Raw genomic sequence first — 14,208 nt, forward strand, 5'->3', positions numbered from 1 at the left:
TTGTCTTCATTTCACGTCCTGCCTTAGCTTCATCTCACTCGGCTCACTCCTGCATCTTATCTTCTTCACCCTTGCACCGCCAACAAAGCTTCTTCAATCGATATTCCTACCAACTCAGAGCTGACCCACTCAGCTACTAATCAGCCGCATCTTCACCCACCTACGGCTCCTCGCCCCTGAATTCAGAAGCTCTTAACATTGCTTGGCTTGCGCCACAACTGCTAGCTCTTGACATTACTTGGCTTGCGCCACAACTGCTAGCGCTTAACCCTTTGTAAACAAACAGATTGGCTGTCATCGCACAAATTCCTGCTTTGTAGTTTTTGCCTTCTCCGTGCTCACATCACATGCAGTGAGGTTAGACACCAGCAAGTCGAGGTACATATAGGATTCTGGCCGAGTGTCTCGCTCGCCAGTCCATTCGAGACCTCTTCTTGCTTTCGCACCAATCTCTTCTTTCACCTTCGTTTTCCTACATTCAACTCTCCTTTGGCTTTGCACCATGCCGTCCGCAGTTGCAGCCGCCATGCCTCAACAGGCACCCAAAACTAAGAAGCCGGTCTTGACCATCAACGCAACCAACCTTTCAAAGCCAACCACACCCAACTTCAACATCCCCAAGATTGTCATAACTCCTCCTGACGAGCCCGCTCGCTACTCGAGCCCTCTCCCAGAACAGCGATTCGAAAAGGCCGTCCTCTTCGTTCCCGTCAAGACCGAAGAGCTTGGATGGGAGGAGCATGGTCTATACTGGAACGGCACCTATGCCTACCCAGTGCACCAGATCTACGACCGTGAAGGTCAGCCCATCGGTCGTCGACGCAAGGGTCCTCAAGGCTACCGCTTTGAGGAGTACTACGAGGATAAGAAGCCTCGTCGTTCCTCATCCTCGCAGCAGACTTCCGCCTCCGATGAGATGGAGGTCGAGGAAGCCGTCGTCAGACTGGACGAGCCAGCTCCTGCACCTGCTAGGATAGAAGAGAGGAACGACAAGCTCAACCGCTCGATCGAAGAGGAGCGGAACCTTGAAAAGGAGAAGCTTGCAGAGTTGCAAGTTGAGGACGACGAGAATCAAGACATGCCCAGCCCTTCAAGCCCAACACTATCGGTCACTGAGACCGAAGACTCGGCATCGTTTTGTGATGACTCGAGCTCGTTATGGTCAAGGAATGAGGCAGAGTCGGATGACGAGCAAAGTGTCTGCACATCCCCTGGTATCATGTCTCCTCCCATGGGCGTCGACGAAGATTTCCAATCCGAGACTCTCAGAAAGAAGTTGTCTGATCTCCCCGCACCATCATCTGGAAACGAGGCAACCAAGACGTCATGGATTTCACTCGGCACCCTTCCTTCATCATCAGCTTCCTCCTCATCACCTTCGCAATCACTACCAACAGCTCGAGTGAAAAGCAAGAAGTCACTCGAGTTCTCGAAAAACAATCGAGCAACCTCGACCCTCATCCCAGACTCGCATAGAGATTCTCGTAGACAAAGCACCCCTTCTGCCTACACATCCATCATTCATGATCTCACCACTTCTCCATTCGCCTCGTCCTCAGCATCCACACCGTTCCGATCAGCAACATTGCCAAGATCAAGTTCGAGAAGCGGATATAACCAGTCGAAAGTTGGGGGAAGCATTTTCCGTCCACCTCCTCCACATATCGCTTCTCCCTCTGCAGAGAATACTGGGTCGTTGGGAAGAAGGTCTTCAGCATCGCCATTGTTCAGGAGAGGTGGAGATGTGGACTTTTCGGCTGGGTGGAACTTTGAAAACCACACAGCAAAAATGTCTAATTGTTGGGGCGATAGTTTTCCCGATCACTACTGAAAGCAGGCTAAGTGGCTGAGACGCAGGTCGTTATCAGCCCCTCCTCCTCCAAGTCGTTGTATTTGTACCCTTTCTGTACTTCTATCCTTATTCTGCCACCTCTATCTATGCTTCTGTACTTCAGAGCAATATACTCAATCGTTTAAAACGTCGTTCTGGTTTGCGTGTTGTGTAGTGTTCTCCCAAGAGGTGTGCATGATGAGCTTCGTACTTGTGCCCTTCACTCTTGCTGATGCTGAAAGTAAACAATCCAATATGTTGATGTAAGCTGACATGAGACGATGCGAGAGGGATCGGGCGAAGTAGATCTGATCAGAGATCGGGTACAACACAGTCCCGCTCGTTGTCAAGCTAGGTCATGAAGTAGCATACTCCCATGTTCGGTATGAGCCTCATAGATATATATATATCAAGCTGAGAACACTAGGTTCTCACCACGTTCACTTAGTCAATTGAGTATATATGTTTCTGTCTAAACCAGCAGTGACATCGTACTTAGACTCTCCCCGAGCGCCAGTTATCGGGACCAAACTCCTTCACTTTTCAACAGCTGATGCTGACTATTTTTCAAGGCTGCTGTACTGTCTGCTTCTTGTTCCAGTGTGTTTGGGGTGAGGAACCTGCGTGAGGGAAAGCTGTTTTTTTTTTTTTTTTTTTTTTTTTTCTTTTTTAACCTAGATCCAGGTGTGGCGATGTACGCCCTGCCCCGCACACAGCTCACTCAAAAGAGAGACCGGAACACGATCTCATCCTTAGAGCTCCAGACAGAGTGTGAGTCTCAAACGATGCTCTCAGTCAAATCACACAAGCTCGATGATGGATGTCAAACAAAACAGTGATCAATGGCAAAAAGAAAACAACAAGAGACGAACCGAAAATCGGGACTAGAATGCGGACTGGTATCTGAAGAGCGAAGCCCAAGTCTGGAATGGAAGAGAGAATGTCTATGGATGCTACTGCGTGTGTACTACTACACTATGGTTGCAACAGGACGAGGCAACCCCTGAGGAGAAGGAGAACCTGGTTCTCTGTTACTCGATCCACCATTACCCCCTCCCTGCTGTCCTTGCTGCTGAGTGTTCAACTTCGGAGTGGAAACTTCCTGAGCTAACCCCTTAACTGTCATGTGAGACTCATTAGCTCCATCGCTCGAACTTGATTTCTCTAGCGCTTCAGCCTGCAAAGCCTGCACTGGTCCTCCACCGATATTCGGCGTGGGAAGAGCGGAAGAAGTAGCACTAGTCTGACCAGACGCCGCAGCTGCCTCTTCCTGATGTTGTGCCGCTCGTCTCTTTGCAACTTCCAATCCTTGCATGCCAAGCGACATCGGTGCTGGGCTGCTGGAAACCGAACCGACAGGCTTCAATGCATCCGCTTCACTAGGCGTCAAACCAGGAGGCAATGCCCTCCCACCTGGACTCGTCCCAGCTGTTAGCGCATCGACGTCAATCCCTGCTTGTCGCATCGCTTGCTCGATCTCTCCCTGCACCACAATTCCTTCGATCCATGGGTGATCCAATAGCTCCCTCGCACCAGCTCGTTTCTCGGGATGCAACCGCAGCATCGGCAACAGGAACGAGGAAAGCTCATTTGCCTCAGCATACGGCATCAGATACTTCTCCTGAAGCACCGAGATCAACGGCCAGAACCGAAGCTTGTGAATGTGACGTAGCTCTCCTCGTCGATTGAACATGTCGGCACTGTACTTGCCTGCAAAAGCAAGACTCTTTGGGAAGTCGCCCAACAGCTCGATGATTTGAGCTACGTGATCGTCGTCCTTGTTGTACTTGGTGCCTGCGGCAGGGTCGAAGAGGTAATCTCCCGTGAGCAGCTCAAAGAACATGCAACTGACAGACCACATATCGGCACTTGGACCCCATTTGGCACCCAAGATAACCTCAGGACATCGATACTGCCGTGTCTGAATGTCGTTGGTGAAATGGTGGTCAACCCAACATGCGTTACCCAGGTCGGCAATCTTGACTGTGATTCGTTCAAGTGAGCTAGGATCGTACGGTGGTGGAGGTGGGAGCATGTTGGGATCGCCAGCTGCTGGTGCGGGTTGATGCGTGCTCTCGTCCATCGGCGTTGGTTCTGCGTGATTGGTGGAATTCGGCGAGTCGACCGACATGGGGGAAGGCGAGTCTTGAGGCTCTGCCGCTGCTGCTTCCGCAGGAGGTTGTGCGGTCGAGTTTGATGCTGCTGCTGCTGAAGATTCGGATGCTTGCGGGACACGTGGAGCACCGAGAGAGAGCAACGAGGGACCCTTCTGCTGAGGTGCACCTGTTGTCATCCTGCTACCGAACGAGTCAGCAGGCAAGCTGCTGGACCCTTGTGTGCTGAGCTGCGAAATACCTTGACCAAGCATCTCTGTTGACCTCTCCGGATCCCTGCTGCTAGTCGCCAAGGAAGCACCTTTCGAGCCGGCTGCCTCGCTGCTTGCACCACCTCGGAACCCGTTCTCGCTGTCGCTCACACTTGGTTTGTCAATCTTGGACATGCCAAATGCCCACTTGTCGAACATGGGACTCGAGCTGAGACTGCTACTTGGACTTGGCAATGGCTGCGAACCAGTGATGAAGATACCGTCTCGTTTTGGTGTTTGCGTACCTCCTCGGCCTTGACTTGGTGGAACGCCAACGAGCTTTGTGGGTACTGCAGCAGGGTTGGACCGCAACTCGGCTTCAACGACCGCCTCGACATCATCGATGCAAATGAGCACGTTTTCGGGCTTGAGATCGGTGTGAATGATACCGCACTCCTGGTGCATGTAGTCGAGACCGAGCAAGACCTGTTTGGCAATCTGCTTGACAATGTGTAGAGGCACACCTCGATGTTGATAGCGCTTGATAAGACCAAGCAAGTTCTCGCCGAGCACCTCAAAGACCATGCATACGTGCGAGCCGTTGGGGCCTTTGTGTCGGAAATGATCGAGGAGCGAAACGCAATGCCGCCTTCCCGGGTGATTAGGGTTGGTGGAAACGAGTCGCTGGAGCAACTTGATCTCGTCTAATGCGGTCTCTGTGTAGTGTGGTGCGGATTTGACGACCTTCAAGGCAACGTGCCTCTTCATCTTGTTGTCTTTTGCGAGCCAGACGGTGGAGAAATGACCCCAGCCAAGCTTGCGGACGATGAGATATCGTCCGTCGGAGAAAGTGTCGCCTACGTGAACGGGGTGGTAGCCTCCCTTGCCGTAATCTTCAAGATCTTCCTCGTCTTCTGTCATGACGGAGCCCATATCTGACGATGCGTTGATGGATGACGGCGCATAACTTCCAGGTGTATGTTGTTCTTGGGATGCGCCGGCTATCGAGATGGAGTTGGAAGGCATGGCGGGAGGGTGGTGATGTGACCCTCCAGACATTGGAACTGGCAATGCGGAGATAGCGCCTGGTGTATTGACGGGAGATGGGCCGGGTGTGCAGGTGGAGGTGATTACGTTGCTGTAGCTTTTATCGCCGTGGTCGTGCGAAGGACTGTGGTTGTTCGAATGTAATGATTGAAAAGGCAAGGATAGTGTGTCAGTAAGCGATTCTGCGCAAGTGGAGCAACGACGACAGAGACGGAACGGAGCGCAAGAAGTGTCAAAGTTGGCAAGAATCGATTGAGAGACGAAGCGAGCTGGCAAATGTTGGACGAAAAAGAAGACTGCAGGCCCTCGTGAACTTGCTTTGCTCGCTCCGTTTCCATGCGGAATGCGGAGATGCTCAGCCTACGACTTTGACACCGACGAGCGCCGAGCTGCGCTGTGCGACACTGTGCGACACTGCTGTGCGACAATGCTGTGCTACGGTTTTCGGCGAATCGCGCGCTACTGAAACGAGCACAACGGCCGGGATAGGTGTGTTTCCAAGCGCCAAGAGCCTGTTATGACACTGCAGAAGCTTAAAACAAGCGCGTCGAATCGACGAAACAAACGTTCTGCTGACTGTGTGGCAGGAAAGGAGTGCGATCTCGGAGCTGATTCGGGACCGGTTACACTTTTGCTGCTGGTTCGTGAAAAAGGGCCCTTGTCTTTTGCTTCCGCTTCGTTCTGCTTCCGCTCCAGCCCCTGCAACATCTCGAATAGGATCTAGCTCCAGAGCGTGTGTGTGCTTCATCTCCGAGAGACAGCCCTATGCCGAAAAGCCATATGAATCGCTTCAAAACCGCGGAATTGACTGGAACAAGGATGAAAGAAGCTCTGGTGGGGCGACGGAGGACTACGGTCCGGTGTAAATCAACTTACCCTGCAGACGACATAGTTGTGGTTGTCAAAGGATCTCGCCCTTTGTGTAGATGCTGGTCGCGTGACGTAGCAGATGACGATGTGGTGGCGAAGAGCGATGCAAACGTATGCCAGCAATACTGACTGGCGTGGAGGTCGATATGATGGATCAGCTGCTCACGGGTGTCGAGCTGGCTAGCGGGACTCAAGAGGAGCGTACAAGATCGTCCGTATATGCTGAACCCTTATAGGCGACTCGTCTGGATCCGTTGCCTTTGCAGATGGAAAGAGTGGTGGTGATCAAATAAGCTCGCGCCAAGCCTGAGCGAAGACCGTCGGGCGTTGAGAGAGAAAGACGAGAGCTCAACGTTGAGATGGTGACGTGATCTTTCCAGGCGTTACGTAGAAGGTAATGTTGAGATCAGTGACGGTGGAGAAGTATCTAGTCTCTTGACTTGTACGGGTGGCGACAGTGGTGACTTGATCGCGAGACGCCTTCAGAAAGCAGATCCTGATTAGGATACTAATCGTGAAAGGCTTGACACGGCAACAAAATGTAGAGGATCTCTTCGTGACAAATGGGCAAAGCGATCTTTGTTGCTAGGTTGTTGATGTGCCGAACAAGCGAAGTCAAGCGCAGTAACCGGAACGTAGCGACGACCGCAAGATGTTGATAATGGCGACGTTGGGTGACGATGCCGATGAGATGTGTAATGGATGATGAACAAGGATGGATGGTGACCGGAACGGTGACGGCGACGGCGACGGCGACGACAAGGATGAAGAGAGTGTGTGAGAGATGATGGTGAAAGGCGGGTGCAGAGGTGCACAAGGAACCGGACGCAATCGATCAACGAACCAGCGGATGGGTCGGAGGCCAGCGGAACGGAACGGATATCGAAGGCAGAGTAACAGAGCTCAGTTGCTGTAAGTGATGCAGAGAACAGAGGCGAGGCGCCAAATAAGAAAGCCGCGGTTAGTTGGCCAGATACGATGGGCCAAAAGAATATAAATATATATTTATATATAGATAGATATATATTAATATATATAAAAGAGGTAAAAGAGAGTGTCAAGCTGCCCTGTCACTTCTTGTGAATGTAGCGAGAGAAAAAGAGGATTTAGACGTAGCAGCAACCGCGGAGAGGGAGAGAGCCGCGATTTGAAAAAGGGTCACTGGTCGGGCGATGCGATGCCAATGCAAAGCGGACGATAGAGCGAGTCGAATCAGCGACAGCGGTTTTGCCATCATGGATCCCACGCTGAGTCGAGGCGAGGCAAAGGAGCAGCAGAAGCACAGAAAGAAGAGGCCCGTATCATAGCGGGAATCAAAAGGGGAAAAAAAAAACAAAAACAAAAACAAAAACAAAAAAAAACAAAGAGAGTGAAAATAACATCACAGTCAGTCCACAGCAATCGGTCAGACAGAGATCAAGATCAGCAGCTCTGCGCCTCTCTCTGTCTCTTTCTTTTCGACGCGGGCGGAGCCTGTTTGAACGTCCGGACCATCAATTCATACCATAGCATAGAAAATACGAGAGCATAAAGCAAGGTTAAGATTGCGGGATGAGCGTGAAGACAAGGGGGCGGGGCCGGGGAATACAGGGTGGGAAAACCACTTGAAGAAACGGCGAGGTTCTGCTATGCGAGCAGCTGCGAGAATGGTGGTGATTGGAGAGAGCATTCAGTAGCTGCGCGATCACTTGGCAGAATCTCTGACTACGGATCACATCACATGACTTATTGTCACGTGATTACCAAACAATAGTGTAAGCCGAGACAGTGTCGCCTCCCACAAAGCGATGATGCTGCTCTGAGCAGAAAACCCTTGGGCCCACGGCCAAGAATCTTCATTTTTCAATGCGCTGCTTTCTTGCATGGTTACAGTACTGTGTTAATTGTGGAGACAAGAGCTCTTTTGTGCTCGCTCATCGTCTTGGCATCACTGCTGATCCACTGCATTGGCAATCCTATCTGTGTTTGTGTGGTGGGCAACGCGCAAGTGAGATTCATAACGGTAGGGTGGACCCTCGGAACTGATGGCTCTTTTACTCGCTCACTCATCTGCGAGTCAGTGGTGCGTTGGTGCACAATGCATCAATACACTCTTTTCTCGGAAGTGTTCTCTTGGTGTCAATTGACCCACAATGTGGCACCGATGGAAAGCAAAACAATAAAATAAAATAAAATAAAATAAAATAAAATAGAATAAAATAGAATAAAATAAAATAAAAAATAAAAAAGTGATCAAGGAGAGAAACGGTACTTTGGATGAGGATCAAAGCATAGAGAAATTGCAGCTTCATCTATTTTCACTAGCCATGCCTTTTGTTTTTTGTTTTTGTTTTTTGCGCGCGCTCTCTCTCTCTCTCTCTCTCTCTCTCTCTCTCCTTTTTGCAAAATGGAGCGGCAGATCTGAGCATGAGCAACCGAAAAAGATCCGACCGAGTGACACACGACCAAGCTTGCATCCCATCATCATTGCATTTCTCTCTGCATTTCTCTCTGCATTCTCGCCTCTGCAGCTCTGACTGACCCTTTGCTTCGGGACTGCCTTGTGACTTGACAGACAGATCAACAAGCTTTCATTCCAAGTTCTCCCGACACCCAACCTGTTGTTGAACCTTGTGACCTGTTTTCATAATGGACAAAGCTAGTGTCCCCCACACGCCCTTCCATGTCCGGCAGACACACGATAAAGCTCACGGTCAAGCTGACATCTTTACGATCCCACTGTCCTTGTTCTTGTGGCAACAACACGCCATCGACAGCACTGTGTCTGTTTTTCAATAGGCAGATTTGCGGCTGTGTTGCTTGATTTTGAGCATGCATGTTTCACCTGGTGCTTCTGCTCCTGCAACTGCTGCTGCAGCTACTACTCTACTGCTTCTTGTTGCCTCGGCGAAAACAGACAAAGCGTCACACAAGCAAAGCCCTACCGAGTAAGCTGATGCCCGCTGATGCCCGCTGCTGCACACACGCCTTCTTTTGATGCTGTTTGTATATCCTACCGCTTCCCTTCGTGCTTCTCTAATTCTAACGAGCCATCGGCCACTACTTAGATGCCGAAGAGATCAGTCTAGTCCTTCAGCTTGCTGTGCCCGACACAAGCTTGAAGGGAGTGTAGCCATCCCACTTGACAGGTTTGAAGCTCTCAGCTCGCTCGAGTTGGGCCGAGGCTTTCTCGGTGCCTCACGTGTGAAGCTCCGCTGCTCCCTCAGTCGGCATGATTCCAAGGAGGGGAGGATAGGATTTTTCACACGATTTCCTTCTCCTCTCCCTCGCGACTGGGGATTGCCGAACTCTGACTGCTGATATCCCTTATCTCTGATCCAATCCTCCTCCTCCGTTTTGATCGCCATTTCACTTTTGCGCTTTTGCGCTTTTGCGCCCCCGGACCGCTCCACCGCAACATCCGATACTTTCTCTGTGACCCACGCTCGGCAAACACGACGATGATAACAAGCGCATGTCTTCCCGAACAGAGAATGAAAATGATAATGCAGCGCTACCACAAGCTGTCGCCCTTGTCAGCAGTCGGTACTCAGAAGGGTCGTTGGTGATACTTACTTGAAACAAAGGGACGGCCCATGCCACGGCCAACATGATTAACCCGAGCGGACAGGGTGTTGAAGGTTCACAAGGTCGAGCAAGCGAGCTTTTGGCCGCCAGGCTTCCACGCCTCCAAGACACCTTTCATCTCCCTCTCCCTGGGCTTGTGACAACGCCATGAAATAGCTCAGATTAGCAGGCTGTCCGTGCGAACCAGAAAAACTTGTGCAAAATGTCGACCTTACATCCAACTCGAGCTCCCATTGTTGTGCCATCTTTTTGGCGTCGAATTTTGGTCTTTCGTTTGCGAAACCTCAAACAACGTTCAAGTCATCAAGTTGAGGTCAATCTCAAAGCACATGCGAGAATTAAAGTGATTTGGCAAATGGAACCCACACAGCCGAGCGGTCAAGGAAACACAGTCAGAACGAAGACACACAGCATTACGTGGTATGAAATAGTGACTACTGCAATTAGAACAACGTGCGACCCTTGATCTAGGCACTGCCAAACAAAGCCAACCTACATCTCTATGCCTTAGTACTAGCAACAACAGTATCCTTCGACAGCTCAGCTTGTAACTTTGCCGTCGATCCAGCTGGTGGCATAATAGGGTCGATCCTTCTATCCTTGTTCATGAACTCTCTGATCTTCTCATCCGTAACCGCAGCCTTCTTTTCCTGGAAATTGCTTACCACCTTCTGCAGCATCGTGATGCACTTCTTCTTCAGTTCTCCCGTCAACAACGCACCGGACCTGTAATCCTTTGCGATCTGTTCCACTTCCGCATCGTCATCCAAAAAGAACGTCAGATACTGATAGGCGACATCGACATCAGGGTTACCACCCAATCTACGCTGTTCTTCCGCAGTCTCCTGTCCGCCCGAGAAAGCATGTTTGTTGATCTTGTTCTTAATCTGGTTCGGCGTATCGTGCATAAAGATACTGCTGTTCTCGTTCGATGCTGACATCTTTGTCTGACTACCCTGCAGCGCAGGGAAGAACTTGCTATGGATCAAGCAAGGTTTAGGATACTTCAAACGCGAAGCGACATCTCGAGTCTGACGGAAGTATGGATCCTGATCAATAGCGCATGGGATCAAACAAGGAATGTCGTGCTTCTCGCCAAAGATCTGCGGGAAAGAGTTGGAGAACGAAGGTGCCGCTTGAATCGAAACAAAGTGTGCTTTACCGACACTGTCGCTATCGGTGAAACCAAAGGTTCCTTTGGATTGGTTGATGGTGATCATTCGGGAGATGCGAACGATGTTGGCGTAGAATGCACCACCCACGTAATCGAGATTGGAGAAGATGAAGGTTTTGTCGAGTTTGAAGCCGCATGCGATGATGTCGCGGGCGTTTTTGAAGGCGAAATCTTTCACTTGTTCGATTTTGAGCGCGGGTTTGAAGAGGAACTTTTCGTCGTCGGTGAGTTGGATCACCAAGGGGCAATCGAAAACGTCTTGGAGCCATTTGGTGAAGAGGAAGGGGATCAAGTGTCCCAAGTGCATAGAGTCCGAACTTGGTCCTCGGCCTGTGTAGAGGTAGAAGGGCTTGCCTTGTTCGTAGCGGTCGAGGATCTTGTCGAGCTCACGGTGGGAGAAGAAGCTTCCTCGTCGGAGCAAAGGGTGTGCCTTCCAGCCAGTGAGCTTTTCGAATCGGGCGAGGAGCTCAGGGTCGATCTTGCGTGTACCGAACTCTTTGACAAGCTTGTCATAGTCAATAGCGACTTGTTGACCGTCGACGGTGGCTCCTTCGACGTCCCAGGGTGTGACCTTTTGTTCGGTGGCAGCGGCGACGGAGGCCTCGAGCGAGGCGTTACCAACGCTTTCTGTGATCCGTTGGGCAGACATGGTTCGAGCTGCCTGAGCGTAGATGATCAGGCTGAGGGCGAAGAGAAATGTCGAGTCAAGGAGAACTGCGCAAAGAGGGTCTAAGCTCTTGAGTCCTAAAATCCCACCTTCGCGTCACGTGAGCTCGCTTCTCAGACTCGAGAGAGTGGAGCAGCGCATATGCCAATTCACACTTCCTTGCTTCGGGATCATCTTTCCTTCCACAAGCTCTCTTCACCACAGACAATCGTCAGCACAGATGGTAGGTACAGCAGCATAGGTCTCATAAGCGCTTCCAGGTGGTGCTGCGAAGCAGTCAACTCGGACACGTAGGCGACTGACACGAACCAACTGCTCGGAACATCATTCTCTTCTCCTCATCGACAATGCCACTTGCAGCTTATATTCTCGGCTTTCAAGACCCTCACAGGGCAGCAGGTCACCATTGAACTCAAGAACGACCTCGCCATTCAGGGCACACTTAAAAGTGTTGATCAGTAAGTCTATCCGCAAGCATCTGGTGCTCGAAGATCCTAACCAGACCATCTCGCTGATCGCCCTCGATCTTCGCGCCACCCTACCCTGAATGATCAACTCATTTACCTCTCGATCGCGGCCCTGATAGGTTCTTGAACTTCAAGGTCGACAATATCCGCGTTCTTAATGAAGCGAAACACCCTCACATGGTTAGCATCTATCCCTCACACGCACTGTAGACGCATCGCTCTCAATCTGCAACCGACCACACTGACACACATCATTCCGACTGTCAACTCTCAATGCTGTCACTCGCACAGATGGCCGTCAAGTCAGCATTCATTCGAGGCTCAGTCGTTCGATACGTCCACATCCCAGCTGCTGCCGTCGACACACAACTGCTCGAAGACGCAACAAGGAGAGGTAAGTTCTCCGTTCTACTCTGCATGCTGTCTCTTTTGACCATCTCTACTGACTAACCTGTCTTTACTTCGACATGATGAACCATTCGAACAGAGGCCGCGTCGCAGGCCAAACGCTAAGCATCTCAACCAGAATTCCAACGCTGCAACAGTCAGCTCTTGTACATTACTCTTCATCATCATGGCATACATCATTTGTCATCTTTGCATCGAGCAACAGTTCCGTAGCATGCTGGAGAATGGTCATCGTGAGCAATACTGTTGACAAGGGACGGCAAGGTCGGTGCATCTTGCATCCGCTCAGCAGCGCCTGATCAGAGCAACGGTGCGCAGGGCGCTTGAGCAAGTCGACGATGAGAAGATCTCAGAAAGCTTCGACTCAAGCACGGAACACACAGACAACCACGGACGGCAAAGATATTTTTGATTTTCATGACATTCGGCAACGTCGAAAAGGGGACCAAAAAAAGCTCCATCAGTCAAAAGACTGGCGCAGAGGAGCATCGTTCGCCTTCTCACCATAACACAGGATTCGGCTCTGTCAAGTAAGCTGTACCTGCTGCAAATCTTGAGCATCTTCATCAAGAACAAGAGAGGGGGACAGATTCTCTGCATGTGGGCATTCGCCCGACTTCGTATCAGACCAGATTCGCAACGTGAACGGAAGTACCGCGCATCGAACCGACCAGCTGCCTTGATCCAACGAAGAGGGAGAATCGCAAAGAAAGAGTTCTTGATGATGATTGTGGGACTTGCGAAGGGGGGAAACGTCGCCTCACCTACGAACGCTTGGCATTCGGGGCTGTTGTATTTCGAGGACACCCACAAGGGCACCTATGACACGAGAAGGAACTCGACGGTTGTCGACATTCTGCTCATCTCTTTCATCGCCGAGCAAGGCATACGCAATAATACCAAGCACGTCGCGTTTCTCCAGCGCGCTAGGACCAGGTTCTGTTCGCTCTGGTCTCAGGAGCTGAGCTTCAATTCTGTGGAAAGGCACGAGCCCGACCACTTTACATTTAACGACCCTCGTCAGGCCAACGACTTTCGCTTGGCCATGACAGGGACTTGCACTTGCCCATGACAGGGACTTCGTTCGCTTGCCCATGACAGGGACTTTCGTTTGCCCATGACAGGGACTTTCGTTTGGGGCTTCCAGAGAGACGTCACCCTTAACCCCGCAGACGATGCTTGTCTACTAACGACGCAAGACCGTGTGTCTTCGCCGGACCCCCCTCCTCTCGCCTCGCCTCCCTGACGGTTGGCATTCCCTGAGTGGAGCCCTTTCAGCGCTTGAGGCGGCGTATCTCGAGGAGGATGAGGAAAGAGAGGAAAAGGGGGAAAGGTTCGTGGCTTGGCTTGGGTTTTATGTGTTTTCCGATGCTGCGCCAAATCCTCACGCGCGCACAGCCCAAGAGGAAAAGGGTAGGAGAGCAGTTCAAAATTTGAAGCCTTGGACCACGTAAGCGCACGGACCAAGCAGACACGCAACCCACACAGTGAGACTGAGCTTCGCCGGGTTCCCTTTGTCCAACTCTGCACAGCGTGTGACTTTTTGACGCTTGAGCACGACTTGGCCTGCAGCAAGATGAAGCTTGGCTGTGTCTCGAACTTTGCTTCTGCCCACAATGTGATCATTCAATGACATGAAGGAGACACAGGCCTGCTTTTGACGTGATACGACTACAAGAAGATGATGGATAAAAGTACAGATCTCGAACGAGAAGCATGGATTGCTTCACGACTCCTTGTTGTAGGGCGTGCGGGCGTGCGACAAACAGCGTTGATCACAAGTATCGATTGCGATGATAATCATAAGCTAAGTACAAGATGATTCGAGTGTATATGTATGTCTTCCAGCATCCTATGTATATGTATATGATA

The 14,208-nt window shown here is 51.0% G+C and overlaps 4 protein-coding genes across 4 annotated transcripts; 2 read left to right on the forward strand and 2 right to left on the reverse strand.

Moving 5' to 3' along the window:
* Window positions 1-502: 502 nt before the first annotated feature.
* Window positions 503-1,831, forward strand: UHO2_04994 (uncharacterized protein; the record flags this gene model as incomplete). Its single annotated transcript, XM_041557525.1, has 1 exon — window positions 503-1,831. One exon carries the CDS (start codon window positions 503-505, stop codon window positions 1,829-1,831), a length of 1,329 nt encoding a protein of 442 aa, XP_041413459.1.
* Window positions 1,832-2,801: 970 nt separating this feature from the next.
* On the reverse strand, window positions 2,802-5,195 carry UHO2_04995 (uncharacterized protein; the record flags this gene model as incomplete). Its single annotated transcript, XM_041557526.1, has 1 exon — window positions 2,802-5,195. One exon carries the CDS (start codon window positions 5,193-5,195, stop codon window positions 2,802-2,804), a length of 2,394 nt encoding a protein of 797 aa, XP_041413460.1.
* A 4,925-nt stretch (window positions 5,196-10,120) lies between these two features.
* UHO2_04996 (putative tryptophan--tRNA ligase) lies at window positions 10,121-11,443 on the reverse strand (the record flags this gene model as incomplete). The annotated part of the gene is made up of 1 exon (XM_041557527.1): window positions 10,121-11,443. The coding sequence occupies one exon, from the start codon at window positions 11,441-11,443 to the stop codon at window positions 10,121-10,123; it is 1,323 nt and encodes a 440-aa protein (XP_041413461.1).
* A 238-nt stretch (window positions 11,444-11,681) lies between these two features.
* UHO2_04997 (uncharacterized protein) lies at window positions 11,682-12,441 on the forward strand (the record flags this gene model as incomplete). The annotated part of the gene is made up of 5 exons (XM_041557528.1): window positions 11,682-11,684; window positions 11,822-11,919; window positions 12,048-12,108; window positions 12,220-12,322; window positions 12,416-12,441. The coding sequence occupies 5 exons, from the start codon at window positions 11,682-11,684 to the stop codon at window positions 12,439-12,441; spliced, it is 291 nt and encodes a 96-aa protein (XP_041413462.1).
* Window positions 12,442-14,208: the final 1,767 nt, after the last annotated feature.

The sequence above is a fragment of the Ustilago hordei genome (genome assembly GCF_900519145.1).
Source record: "Ustilago hordei strain Uho2 genome assembly, contig: UHO2_contig_11, whole genome shotgun sequence".
Taxonomy (NCBI): Eukaryota; Fungi; Basidiomycota; class Ustilaginomycetes; order Ustilaginales; family Ustilaginaceae; genus Ustilago; species Ustilago hordei.